Here is a 22770-nt window from a genome sequence, read left to right as displayed (position 1 = left end):
TACGTATTGTTTTTCATGTATCGCTTAGCCTGCTTTTTATTGATGATTGATGTCTTGTGATGCCTCATAGCCTATTTTCATGCGGGGAGTTTCATTGGCTATGACACTACAGCCACTTCTTATTTAAGATGGCTTCAGAGTATCTGTAAACCATTTGTTTGAAAAAGGTCTGAGACCGAAACGTCAAAATAAATCGTCATTGCAAGTTTGGACAGTGTGCGGGATTCTCTTTTTACAACTTTTGCTGACTAAAATCGACATAAAAAAGTTTGGAGAGACATTCAACTCCATTATCATTATCATTATCATTCAAATTAAATCAATTGGCACGCAATTGCAGCAATTAGCCAAGCAGCACTTTGAGCATCTAAACAGCATGTATCTGGTCTTTCCCACCTTCCCTTTCTTTCCCCTTACCGTGAACATCTTGTCCTTCCAGTGTTTGGGTCGCCCCGGTGGGATGAAGCCGGTCTGCTTCTTGCGGTCCAGCATGCGTCGATCCACCTTCTCCTCGCGCTCGATGATGCGAATCACAGAGACCAGCATGGTGGGGTCACGGCGAACCGTCACCATGGAGCGCTGGAGCACCATCCACAGCTGCTTGGCCAGCTCGTCTGACAATGCCTGCACCTGACAGAACGCAAGGAAACCGAACAAACAGCTGATGCAAAGGTCAGTGGAATATGAGAGCACTTGCATGTGCAACCATTAGGAGAAAAGATCACTGCTGCTACAAATAATGACAAAAACAAACAAAGATGTTCAACACTCAGGCCCGTTATCAACTTTTCTGTTCTATTTAATAAAATGGGATAGAATGGGAGTGCCGCAGTGGAACACATACCATTAAGGTTAAAGGAGAAGGCAGGTGTTTTTTAATGCATTGTACAGTCAACAAATCCTATGAAAATAACAAAATCAACAATGATTTTGTTGTACCAGCAAAGCAAGTCTGGTCCATGTAGCCCAATGCAGCCCAGCAGCCAGAGAACGGCATTGTATTAATTAAGGCCAGTTTACACCAAAGATTTGCAACAAGACGCAACCATTTTAGAACATTGCAGGGGAAAGTTGCAGCGGTGTAAACTGGCGCGTCTCATCTCGACTTCAGCCGGCTGATGGCGTTGTCAGCAATACAAGGGTGTCAAGTCGCAGGGGCTGGTTAGTTGCAAGTAATTGCAAGTTGCAACTCGGCTGGTTGTGAATCTTTGGTCTAAACTGGGCTTTAAACAGCTATTAAAAAAACGTCACAGAACCGTACAGCCGCTCTGTAGCATATTACATCATCATAGGGCTGCACGATTATGGTCAAAATTATTTTGATTAATATTGAGATCACGCTTATTTAAAACAATTACTCATTGACTTTGGGAGCATCATGCATTTATTGAGCAAAATATTATATATCTAAAAAATAATGTAATTCTTTGAACTGCCATCTTCTACCCAGGAAGATTAAAACATAAACGGACAAACGCGCCGGCTCCCTCTGCGCTCTCAACTCAAGCTGAAACTATATGAACCACAGCGTGTTTGGACTTTGGCAGAGGGGCGGAGCGCACCACTCTGAGGGAAACGAGTGCGCTGGATTTACAACACAAGAGAGCAACACAAGAGAGCAACACAAGAGAGCAACATTGCTAAATGGAATGTGACACATTTTATCACGATTTTCAATTTTCTCGTTTTCATGATTGTGGGAAGCCAAAATCTTGATCACTTGATAATATTCAATTGATTGTGCAGCCCTACATCATCACCATGCACCGGGCCAAACAACTTAATAAGCCAGCGGTAAACATGTTTTCTATCTCAGGAAAGTAGTTCCGTTCTGTAGCACTGAAAATAGTCCCCAGGGATATGAAGAATTTGTTTTCATTTGAATTTGATTTGGTCATAGCTGTTGCCTGACAATTGTTCATGCTAACAGTTAGCACATGAAAATACATCATTTAGAGTCTAAATGATGTATTTTCATGTGCTAACTGTTTCAAGTTAAAACAGGGTCTAAATTTTAGACCCTGTTTACAGTTACAGTTAACATTTAAGCTAAACACAGGCTGTAAATGACATATGTCAAGTCAACTTGGCATGTCAGGGCTGGTGGAGGCTTGGATTATGCCAGGTGAGCAGTATGGAAGCATTTTATCTATTTTTTCTGTTGTTGTTTTTTACGTTTTTGCTCATAGCCCCCTTCACACTCAGCAGACAGCTCTACTTGCCCGCCGCAGCCGGTCTCAATTTCTCCAAACTGGGACCGCACCAGCTGCATTCTACTGCATGTAGTACACTGACTGTATACAGGTACCTCATAGGACCACACTTCAAACATCCCTTTAAATTTAAGTCCTAATCCAGCGACAGGGTGGCAAAATATTGGAAGTCAGTATGTGCTCCAAAGATCTTTCACAGTGACAATTCAACAGCCTAGTACCATAGTATGTGCAATATGCGTGGTGAACTAACGTCTTCGAAGTAGATGCAGATGAGATGCATGTCACTGGCGTTCTTGCTGTCCATACGGTACTGCTCGTACATCAGGTCGTCCCGTGAGCACTCCAGGTCCATCAGCTTGCGGTGGGCATGCAGCAGCTCCGACTGCTCTATCAGCTGCTGCGTCTCTTCCACTATCTCTGGTACTGAAGAGGAGGGTGGAGAGAGAGACATGTCAGAAGATAGACGGAACATATCTCTGGTACTGAAGAGGAGGGTGGAGAGAGAGACATGTCAGAAGATAGACGGAACATATCTCTGGTACTGAAGAGGAGGGTGGAGAGAGAGACATGACAGAAGATAGACGGAACATATCTCTGGTACTGAAGAGGAGGGTGGAGAGAGAGACATGTCAGAAGATAGATAGAACATATCTCTGGTACTGAAGAGGAGGGTGGAGAGAGAGACATGACAGAAGATAGATAGAACATATCTCTGGTACTGAAGAGGAGGGTGGGGAATAGGGCTGTTGAAACAAATTTCGGGATTCAAATATTATTCGATTTGCATAAATATTAATAAAACTCGATTGGAATACGTCTATTTTTTATTTTTTATATGGCGCATCTATATAGGACGAATCAGCGCAACGTCATTTTACAACATTGTATATTGAAAACTCAGACCCAAAAAGGATTGATACACTCACTGAAATCATTTCTCCAAGGACGCACGTTTGCATCTGGGAGACTGTTGCCACCCTTGGTTGATAATGGACAGTATTTACCATGTTTTTCAAAGCACTATAATCACGGTACCACGGTAATCACGGGTACCACAGTTTTAATGATAATGAAAATTTGAAACAGTATGGTTATCGTAAGGAATTTTATCAGGGTTATCATTAAAACCGGTTATCATTACATCCCTAATTAAAACGATCTTGTGAGTAATTCTCATAACGCCATTCGCCATCAATCTGTCACTCAAACCTCGAAGCTCCTCCCCTACCTCCGTCTGTCGCCCCTCAGGCAGGACTCTATACCCGGAAAAGACACACAGGCAGATGCGCTGTGCATTTCTGATATCGTTTTGTTTAATCCTGGCTTCCTCTGACGTGAATAGTTCAATAAAATGTTTTCGAGTTATCCCTAGGCTGCAAACTTGTTTAAACATGCAAATCGAAGAGATCCCACTGTTCGTGCTCCGCGCTCCCCCACGCAGCTCGTGCACGTGTGCCATTGCGCAGCTGCTCAGCCGGCAGAGAGTGCTTCCAAGTCGGACTGATAACATAAACAACAACATTTGAGCTTATCCAGGTAAGATATTAACAATGTAATGACACATCCAGCGGGAAACTGACTATAATGAAGACATGTGCCAACTTTGATGACGTGGTGTTCAGTATTTTAAGAGCACAGCACACCACACTGACGAGGGGAGGGAGAGAAAAAAAACTACTGCTCGACTTGAGGAATCTCCGTCGACTCACGGGTCTCTCGACTGATGATCGAATAGTGGACTTTTAGAAGACAGCCCTAGCGGGGACCACACACAGGACCACACACAGGACCACACACAGGTTCTAACTCAACGGAGCTACTGCGCAGAATCAGGCAGCACAAATCTGGTGGATTCTAGCTGCAACAGAGGATACTGCGAGGAAATAGAGACGTGGCCTCCATGTTTCTATAGCTCAGTGACAGTAACAAGGAAAGACAGAACAAAGCCAGGGGAGAGAGAACATGGTCAGTAAGAAAAGTCAAGATCAGATCCACGAAACCACGTCATTAGTTTGACTCAGGCCTTATTCTATGCTCTTGCAATGATCCAATTTCCCCTGAAAGGATAAATAAATGTAAGTACATTTTGTGTTGCCATTTTCCAGGTCTCTTCAGCTCTGCTGTATTTGAGATGATTCTAGAGCTCTTCCAGCATGGGGAGCCAGCTAGCTGCATTTGAACACAGCATCCTTGACATTTTTCAGGTTGAAGCAAACTGACCATCCTAGCACTGCTTTCATGTACCTGAGAAGATGTTCTTGAGGTTTTCCACAGCGGAGGCCAGCTGGCTGTGTTGGACCACGGCATCCTTTACGTCTTTCAGACTCTCGATGGTGTTGATGCTCTGCCTCCAGTCTTTACTGACGTCAGCCAGGGAGCTCTGGATGTCTTTCACATCCACCAGAGCACTGTGCAGCTGGCTCAGCCCAGTTCGGACACCGTCAAGCTGGGACTGGATAGCTGCCTACATGACAGTGACACAAATGATCAAATAGTATTATTACTGTATGCTTCCCAGAAGCGCCAACATATTGTCGCTGTTGTGCCAGGACCTCGAATCTCCCTTTTTTCACTTTTTTACTTTTTGTCATAAATCAGTGTCATTGGTCACCCTTCACGTCTCTGTGTGGTTTTTACCAAATGCAACCAATGGAAAAGCATTAAAACGAGCTTGTGAGTAAATGTTGTAACGCCATTCGCCCTCAATCTGTCAGTCAAACCTCGAAATTCGTCCCCTACCTCTGTCTGTACCCCCCCACGCAGGAATAGTAAACCCGGAAAAGTCACACGGCAGATTGTGTATTTCTCATATCGTTTTGACTAATCCTGGCTTCCTCTGACGTGAATAGATCAATCAAATGTTTTCCAGTTATTCCTAGGCTGCAAACTTGTTTTAACATGCAAATCGGAGTGTTTTCTGACGAGAATAAAGTAACGTTAACGCTACGTTATGTCAGACTGTTCTCATCCCAGTGCCAAAGCCCCCGCCTCGGCCATGAGAGGCGAGGAGGGCTGCTGCTGCACACGCCCCCGCGGCCCGGAGCTTGGGGCTCGTGCATGAGCATACCACTCTCTCCCGCCTGACTGGCCGGGAGAGAGTGCTTCCAAGTCGGACTGATAATATAAACAACATCATTTGAGCTTATCCAGGTAAGATATTAATAAAGTAATGACACATTCAGCGGGAAACTAACTATAATTAAGACGTGCTAACTTTGACGACGTTTGGTTCAGTATTTTAAGAGCAAACAGGTTTTTTTTACTTCCTGAAAAGTTGCTGTTTTGGAGATTCAAGGTCCTTTTAACCATTTCGATTTCCACTTTCCATACGGACCCCCAGCATTGGTTAGTTGTTAACGTATAACGTTATAACGTACTCCGGTTTGCGGGCTGAATACAGCCTCTCACTGTCATGTTGAAAGTAATTTCTGCACCGCAGCGAACATAACATACTAGGGATGTTCATCAGTTATCGAAAATCGATAATTGATCGTTAAGGAATGGAGTCGATCATGTGGAATTTTTATCGATTTTGTTATTTTTTTTGCGGACTAGGTTTGGGTGGAATTCGTTCCTCCTCGCCCCACTCCATTGCACAGCCGACTAACGTGAGGTGGAGCTTCATATAGTCTCTAACTCTAACTAACGTTACAGAGTACAGACCATTGTTAGTATGTTGCTGCTCACGTTAATTTACTGCGTGCATCATTTAACAGTGCTATTCGGCTGTTTACATTCTTCTGTTTGCGTTCACGGCCATGTAAGATGAGATCAAAACTAACGTTACAGACCATTGTTACAGTCTGTGACTGTTAGCTGCACATTACTCCAGTGATTAAATAAATCCATGTCCTGTAAAAATACTGATCCTCCTCAGTTTAGGGAAAGGGTTCATACATACAGTGATGAATCACGATGATCAATTTTGCACACCATTGTACTGTAAGATGATGATTTTATGTTGGACTGCTGCTAAACTCAGTTGACATTAGGGCTGTGAATCTTCACTGGCCTCACGATTCGATCACGATTCAGAGGGCTACGATTCGATTGGATAACGATTATCGATGCATCTCGATGCATCTCGATGCATCTTAAATCGATGCATCACTTTTTTTCCCGAATACATGATTTTTTTTCTCACTTTCTTTTTTCTCACTGTGTGGCTACTTTTAAAATAAAAGTGCATTTAGAATTGCATTGTATTATGATCCATAATTAAAATAAACAACTGCATGTACTTCCATTATATTTTATTTGATTATATAAAAAAAAATATATATATATATATATATATATATATATATATATATATATTTATTTTTTATTTATTTTAATAATCGATTTTTGACATTTGTGAATCGATGCAGAATCGTGCAGGTCCGCATCGCGATGCATCTTATAATCGATTATTTTTGACACCCCTAGTTGACATTGCACAAGGTTTTTGGTATTCCTCCTGAAAGTGACTTGAATTTTATTTATTCTACTATTTTATTTTGAATTGCACTATATTCATTTTATTTGAGGACAAGCTCTTGCTTTAATTTTATTTAGATTTTATGTTGGACTGTTAAAGAGAATGAGATGGTTAAATAAAATACTGAAATTGAGAAGTTTTTGGTTATTTATTTGTTTTGGGTAAATTTATTGTTATATAATAAAAATAATAATAATAATAATAATCGTTAGATTAATCGACTAATCGAAAAAATAATCGTTAGATTAATCGATAAGAAAATAATCGTTTGGGACAGCCCTAGAGTGAATAAATTAACGGACAGGTCAGCCTTTTGCCACTGTGAGAAAACAGTGTGAGTGAATTAAGGAGGGGAAGGAGGATTAGGCATTAAGTACTGAACTTGTCTGTGGATTAACAGCCCAACAACAGGGTTTCTGCAGGTTTCAACAAGTTACATTTAAGACCTTTTTAAGACGTCTGTGGACGTCCTAAAAAAAAGTAACGAGAAGTAGGGCTGTCAATCTCCCTCTATAATCAAATTCGAATTTCAGTGCTTTATACATTTTAATATTCGAATTATATTCGAATATTTTAATTAATTTTTAATTGAATTAAAAAAAAAAAAAAAAAAAAAAATTTGGTCTGAGTGAATTGTTGTCTTCTCTTATGTTATGTTCTGATTCTAAATATAGCTGAATCTTTGGGTTTGACCAAGTAAAGCTTTTTCTAAGCATTTTACCAAATGTAGATGGAAAAGTGAATGGTGGATGAATATTCAAAATAATATTAGGCTTATCACAAATAGTCCAGCAATGATGTTTATTTAAGAAAACATGTTCCTTGTACAATGTACATACATTCATTGCATTAGAAAATAGGTCAGATAACCAGAGCTTAGTTAATATTCATCAGTGATGTATTGGTGCTGTCTGAAATGCTAAAATAAAATAATTGATAATAAAAAAAGACACAGCCTTTGTTTGAGCTCCTTATCAATAAACAAATAAGTAAACTTTGCCAAAACAACAATGAGCCATGAACAAAAAAAAATCAGTCACGTATTGCACTTAAGAGCTACATGTTTACATTCAGTATAGCAGCTTCAACAGTCAACTTCAGTTAACAATGAATGAACATACATTTTAAGAGCTACAGGTAGGTTTACATCAGTATAGCAGCTTCAACAGTCAACTTCAGTTAACACTCTTTTCTTCAAGTATGTTGTCAGAACTTGTCACTGTTCTAGTGTTCTAAAAAAATAATAAAAAAAAAAAAAAAAAAAAAAAAAAATCGTTTTTTTTTTAAATTAATAATCGAATTTCGTTCATAATTATTAAATTCGAATAATATTCGAATATCAAAATTCGTTTCAACAGCCCTAACGAGAAGTGCCAAGGACGTCTGTGGACGTCCCAATATCATAATTCATATTATTCCATAATTCTGCTGTTTAAGGTCGTACCCAGCCAGTGAGCATGAATCCCTTCAAGGGATCACACGGCGCCACCTTAAAAATCTACACGGCAGCTGCGCCAACCTAAAACCTTGGCGCTCAGATCCTTTACTTTGTGCAGGAGAAAGCCGTGATCAAAGAGAAACCGATGCATGCTGCAGCCAGAGCCATATAGATTGCTCTGTCTGCAGCTGACAGTTGGCTGCGATCCGCGCCCACAACTGAGCTCCTCTGCCTCTGTCTATCTGTCTGCATATAGTTTCTCCACACGATTACCCGCCAGAAAGGCAGCACCCGACGCCGAACGGCCAAACCTTTTCCTGCAGTCCCGTTTGGCATTTCCTTGTCGCGCTGGGATCCGCCCGGGAGCCGCCGTCAGCCGCCCGGCGCAAAAACGGAGGCTGCGAAAATAGACTGTGTGCGTGTGGGGAGGAGTTTGCAGCTCAGGGGGGGAGAGGGGGGGAGAGGGGGGTGGGGCACGCAGGCTGCACAGAACTACACCACGTCACTACATCAGAAAATATTAGCTAGAGTCAGTGAATGTGCTTGAAATTAGAGTGCAAAAAGTATTCATAAAAGTGACTTTATCTTGAAAAGTAAAAAAAGACAGCAGAAAACCCTTGAAAGTGCTCTTCTTTCAGAGGCTGTCATTTCATAATGGAACTGTCTAGAAACAAAATGTCTTCTTTGAAAGAAGCAGGAGTGTCCAATGTTTCATTAGAGTCCAGCCCTGTCCATATAGCCCTAATAGAAAAAATTCTATAGCTGTTTTCAACTGAATGGAAGTGAATCTGGCACAGGCTCCAGACAATTTTACTGAAGCGCTGTGGCACTCAATGTGTTAAGACCATGAATGCAATTTAAGACCTATTCACGTCCATACTGGCAAGAAAAAAAGAAAGAAAAATAAATAAATACCGCATCGCGGTTGTATGCCTCCGCCAACAAGTGAGCATCGACTGAGATGCCTTGTCAGTTGAGGCCTAAAATTTAGATTATTGGATTTTAGACTTTTTAACAGCCCATGAAAACCTGTGAAAAGCCACAGACACGTCACCTTGAGTCTGGCCTCTACAGAGGCCTTCTTGCGGGCCTCTCGTCGGCGGTACTGCTCCACCTTGTCCAGCTGGTCCGAGCGCTGCAGCATGCCTGCTACACGCTGCACCGCTGTGGCAACCGCCTCCCGATTGGTCTCCTCCATGGCAACACTAAGCAGCATCAAATACCACTGTAAACACAGCATGACAAACACCAGTGTAAACACAGCATGACACAAACAAACACCACTGTAAACACAGCATGACACAAACAAACACCAGTGTAAACACAGCATGACACAAACACCAGTGTAAAGACAGCATGGCACAAACACCAGTGTAAACACAGCATGACACAAACACCAGTGTAAACACAGCATGACACAAACACCAGTGTAAACACAGCATGGCACAAACAAACACCACTGTAGGGCTGCAACTAACGATTATTTTGATAATCGATTAATCGGTCGTTTATTTGTTCGATTAATCGATTAATCGGATTAAAAAATGCACTGATATTGTTTCCATCCGTTTATTGAAAAACTACTTTTTTTTTGTTAAACAAAAACTCACCGGGCTTTGCTACATCTAATAGCTTTGACAGGGCATGAACGAATACAAAATACATACAAATGTATGGTGTAAGTGCAAAAGATATCTTCATATTCACATCCTCTTTAGCGTAGTACCGTTATGTTAACGATAACTCGCAACCTAGCGTGCTGGTCCACAGACGCTAATCTGATTGGCCGCTGGGAGCCTGGGGCGGGCTCTCCCTCCGCGGCCAATGGGAACTGTTAGTTCTGAATATATTATAGAAACAGGCCATTCTTGGGAAGCGACGAGATGAGGAAGTGAGAACTCCGTCACAACAAACGGGGTTGCTATATTTTCAACAGATTAATCCAGAATCATGTTTTATGGACCAGAGACACACGTTTTTAAGAGGTTACAGCTGCACGAATTGGGACCTTTAAGTCTCTCTATGCTGTCTGATAGCTAGCAGGCAACAAACATTTTTAGGGTTAGGTATGTATGTGTGTGCTTTGGTAATATAGTATGTAAACGATTTAGTTCATCTAATTCATTTGATGTAAAACTAAAACATAACAATCAAATTAGGGCTGGGCGAGATGGATGATTTAATATTCCATAGCTCTGACCTAAGCAAATCTGACATCACTATTGTGATATAATATTTTTTTTAGTAAAGTGTATCAATAGTCAATACAAAAAATAATGGCTTTTATAGAACCGAAAGCCTAGCTGCTTAGTCTGCAGATAAAACATAAAAAATTACATTTAGACTCTTATTGGCATGACGGCAACATTAAGCGGTCTGAATTTTGCATGGGGCCAGTTCTATATAGTGAGGCATGGAAAGCCTCACTATACGCCATCATATCTGTGTCGTTTCACTTTTGACTGAAAAATGATGCCTGTAGTCTAGATTAAAGAAAATACATGTATGTGATGTTGACAATTATGTAGGCTATGTGCGCATTCGTTTTCCTTATAGATCATGAGTGCTCCGCAGCTAGCTACGTTAGCTTGCATGTAACGTTTAGCGTTAGTTGATTTTGGAGACACAAACCCTGGACGTTTCATTTTGAGTAGGCTAATGCATGAGGTTCTCTATGGTTTACGCCAGCTCTGGGAGTATGAAATGCTTTAAATGCGGGGGTTTTGGTCGCAACAAGCTTGTGGAGCGCTGCCCTGCTAGATAGCCTAACCAGCTAGCTAACGTTAGCCATCATCACAACAGTTAACGTTAACGCCAAAACAAATCCGCTGCCTCATCCCCACGTTTGGTTTAGCGTAACGCCAGCTCAGACTTTCCCCTAATCTCAGAAACCTTGCGGGACATGTATTGCAAATTGCAATAGTGGTTGTTTTGTTATAATTTGAAACTGTCAAACTGGTGCGGACGCGTGATTTCGAATCACACATAGGTTAAGGACGGGTGTGTCTGACGTTTTGGCCCTGGCCATTGTAGAGAGAATTTAGATGTTGTTATACCCCTCCTAGCCATAGGGGGGCGCTAAGTGCATAAAGCTACTCTTTGTTGTGAGACTTCAGAAGAAGTCCATAAAAGGAAGTGGTTAACAGGAAGAAGGGGTCATTCCCCAGGAGCAGGGAGAGAGAGGGGGGTGAACCACAGTGCTGTGAGACTTTGTTTTGTAAATAAACCTTTTGTAATACTTTTACCTTCTAGTTGCATTGGTTTTGTAAACTTAGAGTTAAATTCCTCACGACACCATCCTAGGCTCAAGGCGGCGGCCTCTGTGCTGCTGCTGCTGCTGCTGCTGCATGCTGGATAGAAATCCTGGAGCGGAATCATGGAATGGAGTGCTTATATCGGAGCCTTGGATCGGTCATTTTCGCTGGAATCCGATCCGATCCGATCCATGTTTTTTGGCTGATATCGCGCCGATATCCGATCACATGATCGGATCGCAGCATCTCTATTTGCAATACCTCAAAATGAAGATGTACGTCTCTGGGTTCACCAGGAAAAAAAAAGTGAGCTTTTAGCATGTTCTGTACTCTACTTATATCCATTTATATACACCCTGTTTTCACCCAAAAGGTCTCTCTGAGATGACAAACAGGAGAAAAGGCAATTTCTGTAAAATACACATTCTCAAGCAGAACTCGCTCTCAATTCTTTTATTTTGAACTGTATTGACATCAGACATGTAAATACTATTTGTTATGACACAAATGAAAATATATATATATATATATATATATATATATATATATATACACATGAAGTGCTTTTTTTTTACATTCAACAATACAGCAGTGTGAGTGAGTGTGCAGACACACAGACAGACAGACAGACAGACAGACAGACAGACAGACACACACACACACACACACACACACACACACACACGATCCCCCTTCGTTGCGTGATTTCTAACCCCACATAGGATAAGCAATAACCACGCCCTGTGGCGCCGGGATTGGCCAGGAGCAACACTGGAGGGCACGCAGCCCAGCGATTTCATGAACCAACTGAATAGCTCTTGAGAACGGACAGCGGGCTGCTGTGACTGCCGCTTCTGGCTTGTTAGCTGTTCGTGTGTTTATTTTGTTTTGTTCTGGTCCACCCGTCCTCGTCCATGTCTCCCTGTATCCTCCCTGCTATTTGATCGTTCCCGTTTTCCCCTCGGCTATTCAACACGTCCTCACCGCCCTCTGATCGATCATTTCCTCATTCCTCCGATGATCAAACGCATCTCTGGATTACTTTCTCCCGTTTTCTCCGGCTGGCACACAGGAAAGCGACCAGCTCCTGCAGCGCGCCAGGGGCGTTTCAATGGCGTTTCTCCTGTCTGCACATAGTGCACAAGGAAGCGTTTATCCGTTTTCTGCTTTTCCTCTTGCTCAATTTCAAAACAACAGCTGCGGTATGTGTTTGTTCACGTGTTGTCTTAGATGCTAGGGACCTGATTAGAGCTGTCACGATTCCTCGAGTACCTCGAATAACTCGAATAATTAAATTGATCGAGGCCAAAATGATTCGCCTCGACACGCATCTGAGTAATAGAAGAGAGTGGGTAAAATAGAAATTCCGACGGAACCTTAAGGCAACACGCGAGAGCGCGTTACGTCATTACGTCACTCTACCTGAAAACATCAACAAACGGGTCCACCCGAAAATGTGGCTACACTTTCCCAAGATAGACTCAGACAACACTGGTTGCAACATTTGTGATGTGAATTGCAAAGCTGGCCAGGGAAACACCTCAAACTTGAGGAAGCATGGTCAAACACAAGATATATTTACAGTAGCTAAATGCTGAAGACTGTAACGTATTACTAGATAGGCTGAGGGTGAATGAAGCAGGCAGCGCACCGCAGGTAACGTTAGCAGCACCTCCTCAGCTGTAACGTTGAGAGAGGCATCGACTACAACATCAGGTAACGTTATTTAATTAGCTAGCGTTAGCTGGATAAGTTGTTTCACTGCCGTTGTAGTTGTTAGATAACGGGGCTTTTCACTGTCTTCACAACGACTGCAAAACAGAGATCGTTAACGTTAGCGTTAACGCTAACATTGCTGCAGTAATTGTCAAGGGTTTAACAGAACGTATTTCCTCAGCCTGTATAGTAGCTATCAACATGAAATAAAAAGCATTTGACAGCTTAAACCCGTGGCTTTTTATTTGGAAGGGTTACATTTGCCGTAATCTTTATTAACATTTCTTAAAATGCATTAGAATCTTTTTATTTTTATTTTTTTGGGTTAAAGATCTTTTTTTTTAAATTAACATTAGAGCAAATATAATACGAAAAGCCAAAGGGTTAAGCTCTCAAATGCTTTTTATTTTATGTTTCTATGTACTACAGAGCCTGAGATATGAAGGCTTTAGTGAATACCGACCGCTCTCTCTGAGAAGTTTGGACAGGAAGTTTGGTGTATATTTACGATAAGCCTTTGAAAACACAAAAAAGGGTTCTTATCCGATTACTCGATTAATCGATGGATTATTCGGTAGAATACTCGATTACTAAAAGAAACGATAGTTGCAGCTCTAGACCTGATACTATGTCACAGGCTGAGGAAGTGTTTGAACTACGCCCTGCAGTAATAAAAACAAAAACACGTCAAACACGTCATTGGCCCTCTGGGCTATTCCTGATAACACGTCAAAGACGTCATTGGCCCTGAATGAGTTAACTGGCCCCTCGCCTTCTATCATTTCACGAAAGTGGCAAAGCAAGTTGAGTATCCCTGACCTATAGGGAGAAATTTAGTTTGTCATTGTAAACCCACAGCACAGTAATGATGACATGTTCTTCATAGATCTAGCCTTTTAATTTTGCTCTTAAGCTTTCTCAAAGTACACCAAATTCATGCATTTTACTTTAAAATGTTTAAAAAAATCTCACGGGGGGGCATGCACCCGCACCCCCCTAGGGGGTAGGCGGTCCCCCACCACAAATTCTCAAAATCCTGTGGGAAACACTGCTCAGGACCCACTATTTTCCTTGTGATGAAGTCGCGACCCAAATTTCGGATTTTTTTTTGAACCACTCAAATTAATTGCACAAAAAATAGCGCATTAATTTAATACACAATGCCTTCATGCACTGTTATAAACTCCAAATGAACAAAAAAGTGCAACAGAAGTGCAACTAGGGCTAAAAACCAATTGAAATAAGGCAGACTTGAATTACAGGCCTATATGTTTTTAAATTTAAACAAGTCAAACTGGTCATGCTCAGAAAGTCTTATTTGAACTGTATGAAATATGAAATAAAATGCAGACTTATCTTGAATTACATGCCTATATGTTTTTAAACAAGTTATATACAATAATAATAATAATAATAATAATAATAATAATAATAATAATAATAATAATAATAATAATAATAATACAACAAGTTAACCTGGTCATGCTAATCCAGTTTCAATAGTCTGAATTTAACTAATATGAAATAAAAAGGAATCACAGGCAGGCTATATGATTTTTAGTTAAACTGGTCATAACTTTTAATTAAACTGGGGCCATGCTAATCCAGTTTCAATCATCTGAATTGAACTAAAATTAAATATGAAATTAAAAGGCAGACTTCTCTTGAATTACAGGCAGAGCATATGCTTCAGCTTGTTAAACAAGTAGAACTGGTCAGGCTAATCCAGTTTCAATAATCTGAATTTAACTCAAATGAAATATGGGGGGGGGGGGGAGAAAAAAAAAAAAAAATTGCCAAAAAGGCAACGAATCGATAATCAAATTCGTTGCCAACGAATTTAATAATCGATTTTAATCGATTTAATCGATTAGTTGTTGCAGCCCTACACCACTGTAAACACAACATGACACAAACACCAGTGTAAACACCGCATGGCACAAACACCAGTGTAAACACAGCATGACACAAACTCCAGTGTAAACACAGCATGACACAAACACCAGTGTAAACACAGCATGACACAAACAACAGTGTAAAGACAGCATGGCACAAACACCACTGTAAACACAGCATGGCACAAACACCAGTGTAAAGACAGCATGGCACAAACACCACTGTAAACACAGCATGACACAAACACCAGTGTAAACACAGCATGGCACAAACAAACACCAGTGTAAACACAGCATGACAAACACCAGTGTGAACACAGTATGACACAAACAAACACGACTGTAAACACAGCATGACAAACACCAGTGTAAACACAGCATGGCACAAACACACACCAGTGTAAACACTAGGGATGTCACGGTATTCGGTATAATACCGAACCGTACGGTACGCCCTGCACGGGACAATCCGCCCTCATGTCCCGCGGGACTTCGGGTTGCTTGCAATTGATTTTGCATTGACGCTTTATTTTAGTGTGCTGCCGCCTGACTGCCTGTCTGCCTGTCCAAGGCAGGCGAAAGCCCGGCCCCGCAAGTTAATGTCCAATCAGTAATCAACACTGTTGTGCCTCGACCTGCTCAACCTCTCTCAGGACACAGGGAGAGAAGAAAGGAAATACACAAACATGGCGAGCTCTAGTGGAGGAGTTGAAAGACAAACTTTTGAAGAAGCACCGGCTTCATTCAAATCTTCAGTGTGGGATTACTTCGGTTTTGCTATCGAGTACAACGACGAGGGAGTGAAAACAGTGAACAGGAATTTCACGGTTTGTAAACGTTGTTTGACACAGGTCCCATACGCTAATGGCAACACAAGCAACATGACAAAGCATCTCCAGCGTAAGCATCCTGATGTAACGCTTCATGCACACAGGACAGGTGAGCGACTCGAACAGGCAACAGCCGCAAAAAAGCAACTGTCTATCAAGAACGCATTTGAACAGACGTACCGGGCCTCTTCAGACAAACACAAGAAACTAACCAGTGCAGTGGGATTGTTCATTGCTAAAGATTTACAGCCATTTTCTGTGGTTGACGATGCAGGGTTTCGACATTTAGTTAAAACGCTCGACCCACGTTATGCTTTGCCCTGCCGAAATCATTTTAGTGGCGTTGTCATCCCCAGCCTATATGACAAAACGCGCAAAGCAATTGAGAACGATTTGGCTCAAACACAAAGCCTCGCACTGACCACGGACAGTTGGACCTCCCGGGCAACGGAGAGTTATATGACTGTGACAGTCCACTACATGTTGGATTGGCAGATGAAAAGCGCCGTACTGCAGACTCGTCCTCTATATGAAAGCCACACGAGCGCACATTTAGCAGAGGAGTTGGGAAATGCAGTGACTGAGTGGAAACTGGAGCGGCCAAACAAGACCATACCCGTCGCCACAGATAACGCTGCAAACATTGTGGATGCAGTCAAAAAGGCAGATGCACTGGGACCACAGATCGGCTGCTTTGCGCACACTGTGAACCTCGCAGCCAAGAAGGCAGTGTCAATCAACGCGGTGTCCCGCCTCCTTGGGAAAATAAGGACAGTTGTCACCTTTTTCCACAAAAGCACCACAGCCCACCATGCACTGACTGTCAAACAAGAAATGTTAAACTTACCGAAGCACAAGTTAATTCAGGATGTGGTAACTCGGTGGAACACAGCACATGACATGTTGGAACGATATGTAGAACAGCAGCCTGCTATCTACTCTGCGTTAACAATGGACAAAAACCTGAAGAGTCACTGCAAGGACATTGCATTGCTGACTGATGATGAACAAAAAATGTCAGAAGAACTCATTGAAGTACTCAAACCACTGAAAACTGTGACAAAACTCATGAGCAGTGAAACAATCCCCACCACATCAATGATCCTCCCGCTGAAGGAAATGATTCTCAAAGCCATGGCACCAGGAGAAGACAGCAGAGCAATCAAAGAAGTGAAAGAAGCCATTGCACGGGACCTGAGAAAAAGGTACACACACCCTGATCTTCAGATGTACCTCCAAAAAGCCACAGCCCTGGATCCCAGGTTCAAATCCCTGCCTTCCCTTGAAGAACCCGCCCTTGACAGACTCTACAGGGATCTTGCCACAGAAATCCTGGAGCATGAACCACAGGTATGAATTAATTATGTTTTTGTGTAATTTTATGATTGCAAATTTAATGATTATTTTTATTGTCAAAATGCATATACATCTGTCAAAAGGATAAAATAAAAAAAAGCAGGGGAGCTTATCTCTAATGTAATAATTTAAATTGAGTTCACAGGAGCAGAGTAGACATTTATAGCTTTTATTAAAAATCTTCAATATTTGTCATTGTTCTTGCAGAGTCAAGTGGAGACAAGGTCATCCACAGAGGGAGAAGAGCCTCCAAAGAAGAAGACGGCTATGGCAGAGCTATTTGGGGAGGTTTTCAAGAAACAAGAACAGGCCAAGCCTCTTTCCCAGATAGTTGAGGATGAAGTTGCTTCATACAGATTAGCAGCCTCCATTGATGTTGATGCTGATCCTTTCATGTGGTGGAAGACAAACGAGAGCAAGTACCCCCATGTCGCAAAAGCTGCACAACGTTACCTCTGTGTCCCAGGGTCTTCAGTTCCAAGTGAGAGAATTTTCTCCACTGCAGGGGACATTGTCAGTGCAACCCGCTCTCGCCTGGCACCAGACAGTGTTGACAGACTCATCTTCTTGCAGAAGAATCTTTCAATAGCAGATTAGTAATAGCATTGCACTTTACATAGCAGATGAGTGAGCAGCATTGCACTTTACATCCTGAATGTAGCATTTACTAAAATATTATTTTGTTCTGTTGTTTTTCAAAGCACAAGCTATTTCAGAATTTATGTTTGTCAAAATAAAGTGCTAGGAGCTACTGGAATTTTTTGTTTACATTTTATACTTTTTTTATACATATGTTATACTACTGTTGTAGTCAAGGAATAAGAGTTTTATAACATTCAGTGTTATATTGTTCAGAATGTGGTCACTTTAAATTGGTTACCTCAGCTAGGAGCTACTTGAATTTTTTGTTTACATTTTATAATTTTTTTATACATATTTTATACTACTGTTGTAGTTAAGGAATAAAAGTTTTATAACATTCAGTGTTATATTGTTCAAAATGTGGTCACTTTAAATTGGTTACCTCAGCTAGGAGCTACTTGAATCTTTTGTGATTTTCACTGTTGTGAAATTCTGTTTTGCTGAAAAAACAAATAAAATTTGTACTTTGGGATAAAAAAAAAACGGCTTTCTTTATGCATAACATGTACCGAAACCATACCGATACCGTGGCCCAAAAACCGAGGTACGGACCGTACCGTGGGCTACCTGTACCGTTACACCCCTAGTAAACACAGCATGACAAACACCAGTGTAAACACAGTATGACACAAACAAACACCACTGTAAACACAGCATGACAAACACCAGTGTAAACACAGCATGACACAAACACCAGTGTAAACACAGCATGGCACAAACACCAGTGTAAACACAGCATGACACAAACACCAGTGTAAACACAGCATGGCACAAACACCAGTGTAAACACAGCATGACACAAACACCAGTGTAAAGACAGCATGACACAAACACCACTGTAAACACAGCATGGCACAAACACCACTGTAAACACAGCATGACACAAACACCACTGTAAACACAGCATGGCACAAACACACACCAGTGTAAACACAGCATGAGAGAAACACCACTGTAAACAGCATGGGCCCTATCTTCGTACAGGCGATATCCCCTATTTGCGCTTGCGCACCTGTTTGCGGGTGCCTTAAGGCAGGGAAGATAGCGGTCTGCCTTGCGCATTTGTCCAGGTGTTATGCCGAGTTTTGCACCCCCGCCCAGCAGCATCCCCACCTCACAAGAGCATATTGTAATGATTTATACAGAGATGTAACTGTTTAAAAGTGATATAATTGTCTGGTAGACGTGACCTCCCTGATTTCTAAGTTAAAACAGCGCCGAAATATGTTGAGGATGCAATTCTCGGCAGGGATGCGGAAACGTTCACGGCACGTGTCGCAGGCGCAAATTAGAGCCGTGCCAAAATCATCTGTGCCCCAAAATGCCTGCGCAAACAGGATTTGGGCGGTCTTAACTACCAGAATTATTCACAGGCGTGGCCAGGCAATGCTGGGCATTACGTCAATCAAAACCATGGGCATTACGTCAATCAAAACCATGGGCATTACGTCAATCAAAACCAATCAGATTCCCGTCTCGCGATCGCTGTGTGCCTTTGAGGCATGCAATATGCTGTAATTCTCTCCATGCGTAATAGGGTGGACTCACTCGTGCCGAGGACAGAGAGAGATGGAGAAAGCTTGTTGACAGATCGTCTGTGGTGCCAACGACCCTCCGGGTTATAGGATAGCAGTAGGTGACTGAATAGCCTATTGCAAGTAGGCTACAATGTACAAGTTTTCTCAATTCATTTACCATAACCCCTCCTTGTTGCGATGTGATAAAAGTTTCTCAGTGAATTATAGTTGATTGCCTCACCGCATAATCTGCTGGTTACCCAATTTTAGCAGCAGAATTTGATGTCCTGGCGTGGCACGTGACGTCCCTGCGTAATGACGTTTCTGCGCTGCGCGGCGTGGAGATTATGGTGCGATCAAGCGGGTTAACCAATTAACTTTGGATGTAATCGAACAAATTGCGGGTCAATTAAAGTTCGTTCGAACTTTATTTTTGGAAAAAGTGACAGCTCTACTGTGCTTACAGTGATGTTTGTTTGTGGCATGCCGCTTTGTTTATCGGTACAAGTTACACCCTTTTCTGAGGCTTAGATCCCACTGATCAATATTAGCCTCAGAAACTCGACTATTCACTCGTTGACTGAGACCACTCAAACTAACGAGTGGTGAATAGTTGAATTCTGAGGATAGTAAATAATTTATGTCAAAAGACCACACACACACACACACACACACACACACACACACACACACACACACACACACACACACACACACACACACACACACACACACACACACACGCCTGGGCGCACCAACTGAATTACTCTTGATAGCGGACATTGAAATAAATGATGTACGTTCCTTAATGTAATATATGAACGCTAATGTGGCTTCATTGGATCAACATGCAACCAATATTATTATTTTATTTATTTTAGTAATTATGCTAGTCAACTTGTACCCAGCAATCGGACTTGTGCGGATTTGTTTATCCTCGGAGTGAAAGACTCAAGCCCCATGAGAAAAATGGGAAGAGGTCCAGCGTTATTTAGGTTTTAACGTTAAAGTGCAGTTACTGTCCAGTAACTGTACTGTGCAGTTATTTTACCTTTCTCCATTTCATGTTATAGTTCTGAATAGAAGGCATTATCTCCCCAAGTTTGCCTATGCAGATGCATATCTGAAATGGAATACCTTGAATAGGCTAATATGGTCTAAAAAATATGATCTTTCTCTTTAGAAAATCTGATTTGATTGCAAGACTCAAACACAAGCCTGTGAGAAAAAAGAGACAAGGTTCACCTGCATCAACCAAGAAGAGTGATTCCTCAGAGTTTGCCCATCAGGTGCAGATGCAAATGCCCAGGCATTAATTCCACTCATGTTTGATTACAGGGGTGTGGGGATCACAATGCAGTTTCTACTACAATGTATTTATAACATTCGTGTTGTAATATTGGTTGCATGGTTTAGGAACTCACAAAGTTTGTTTGCACTATTGAACAAAGGAAATGTGGCTTCGGGTGGGCTACAGTCAAGCGATATTCATCCAATGAAGCCACGTTAGCGTTTGTATGTTACATTAAGGAACTACGTGACTGACCATCATCTATTTATTATACTAGGCATCGATTCCTAGGCTCGCCCGCCCTGCAGCTTCACCGCTGTGCGGGCTCACTTGCTCTTATGACATCACTGATGTTACAACTTCCCATCACTGATGACATCACCACTGCTCTTATGACATCACTGATGATGTCACAATGCCATGGCCGAGCTCGCCCTGCAGCTCGAATTCTGTGCGGGCTCATCGCTCTTATGGCATCACTGATGAATGACATTACTGATGTCACAACTTCGCATCTTATGACATGACTGATGACATCATCAGTGATTTATGACATCACTGATGTCACTATGACATCATCAGTGGGACAAAAATGGAAACAGGCCCACATTGCCAAATTTATAGATTATTTCAGGGGTGTCAAACTAATTTTAGTCCACGGGCCACATGCGACCCAATTTGGTGTCAAGTGGGCAGAAAATGAAAATCAATAATCAATAATAACCTATAAATGACAAAACCTCAAAATTGTACTGTTTCTTTTAGTGTAAAGAATTACAGGTACAACCCTAGAACACATAGGGTTATCTCAGCTACCATCAAGCACATTATCTACTGTCTGTACTGTACTGTGCATTACAATCAGGGCTGTAGTGGAGGCGGGTAAATGCATGAGGGCAAACAAGGTGGGTAAACTACTCACATTGGATAGTTTACCCACCTCTGTTTTTATCACTCCATCCCTGTTTACAATTGATGGCAACTGTGCAATTCTCTATAGTGAAGCAAAGGTAATTCTCAGTGCAATTTTCACACTTTGCAAAGTCATCAAAGTCAAAGTCATCCGCATTGGACCCTTTGGGGGGCCGGATCTGGCCCCCGGGCCGCATCTATCTATCTAAGATAGATCTATCTATCTATCTATCTATCTATCTAAGATAGATAGATAGATAGATAGATAGATAGATAGATAGATAGATAGATAGATAGATAGATAGATAGATAGATGACGCGTGGATGCAGAGTGTGCGGGAGATTTGCGCTATGTGTGAGAGAGGGTCTGGTGAGGCAAGGTTATTGCGAAGCCTGAGCTGTCAAAAATGAGACTGGGGCGTATTGGCTTGAATGCTGCGTTGGCGGGCGCAGGGCGTGTTCTTCCCAGTGGGTTCCATAATAACGCTTCTATGAGGTTTTCCGATTAGTAAGGCAAAACATAAATGTGGACATTTTGAATGGAGTTTGGCTTGAGTTATCGCTGTGCAACAGAGAATAGCACCATTCGGGCATTCAGGACTTGGTGACAAACTGTAACTGTAGAAACTGGCTAGTAACGTTAGCTAGACGTTTTCGCCTCCAGTAGAGCAGCGTTAACAACAGTCAGCTATTTTAACAAATCAAACTGTATGTAACGTTACAAGTTTGACATCGGCATCAGAATCCTCCAAAGCCGAAAGCTAACTAAAGCTAGCTAAAGCTATTGTCAGACAGATGAGGGACGGGGAAAGGACCAGTTCCCCCGCCTGTGAAACGAGCTTGGCCCAGATAAACAAACTTACCTCCTCAGCGTTACGTCAGAGACGTGGATGAGACGAAGAAGCGCTGTGTATCTATAAAAACATCATATTATTCACCAAACACCAAGCCAAACACTTGTTAGCTCCACTTCCTGGTACACAACTCCGCCCAGCAGCAGCTGACTGGACGAGATCTCGCGAGAGCAAGCCCTGGGGCCTTCTTCTTCTTCTACTATTGTTTTATGGCGGTTGGCAAACAGCTTATTGTGCATTACCGCCACCTACTGGAGTTTGATGTCTTTTTCATAGTGTTATCTATTTACAGTGTTCATCACGTATACCCCAGTGCCTCTTCTTCTTCTTCTTCTTCTTCTTCTTCTTCTTCTTCTTCTTCTTCTTCTT

The 22770-nt window shown here is 41.9% G+C and overlaps 1 protein-coding gene across 1 annotated transcript in view; it reads right to left on the bottom strand.

Annotated features, from left to right (window-relative positions):
- The window catches only part of exoc3 (exocyst complex component 3), a 90929-nt gene extending 68393 nt beyond the window's left edge, over nucleotides 1–22536 (bottom strand). Inside the window, exons 1-5 of the mRNA XM_083653897.1 lie at nucleotides 22411–22536; nucleotides 9189–9359; nucleotides 4461–4680; nucleotides 2467–2639; nucleotides 418–630 (exon numbers count right to left, since the gene is read on the bottom strand). Of these exons, the coding sequence (XP_083510023.1) occupies nucleotides 418–630; nucleotides 2467–2639; nucleotides 4461–4680; nucleotides 9189–9350 (768 nt within the window). The 5' untranslated portion in view covers nucleotides 9351–9359; nucleotides 22411–22536. The remainder of the gene's footprint in view (nucleotides 1–417; nucleotides 631–2466; nucleotides 2640–4460; nucleotides 4681–9188; nucleotides 9360–22410) is intronic.
- Nucleotides 22537–22770: the final 234 nt, after the last annotated feature.

This window comes from Poromitra crassiceps (assembly GCF_964638095.1).
Source record: "Poromitra crassiceps genome assembly, chromosome: 17".
In the NCBI taxonomy this organism is placed as follows: Eukaryota; Metazoa; Chordata; class Actinopteri; order Beryciformes; family Melamphaidae; genus Poromitra; species Poromitra crassiceps.
This window is presented reverse-complemented; position numbering and strand designations above follow the sequence as displayed.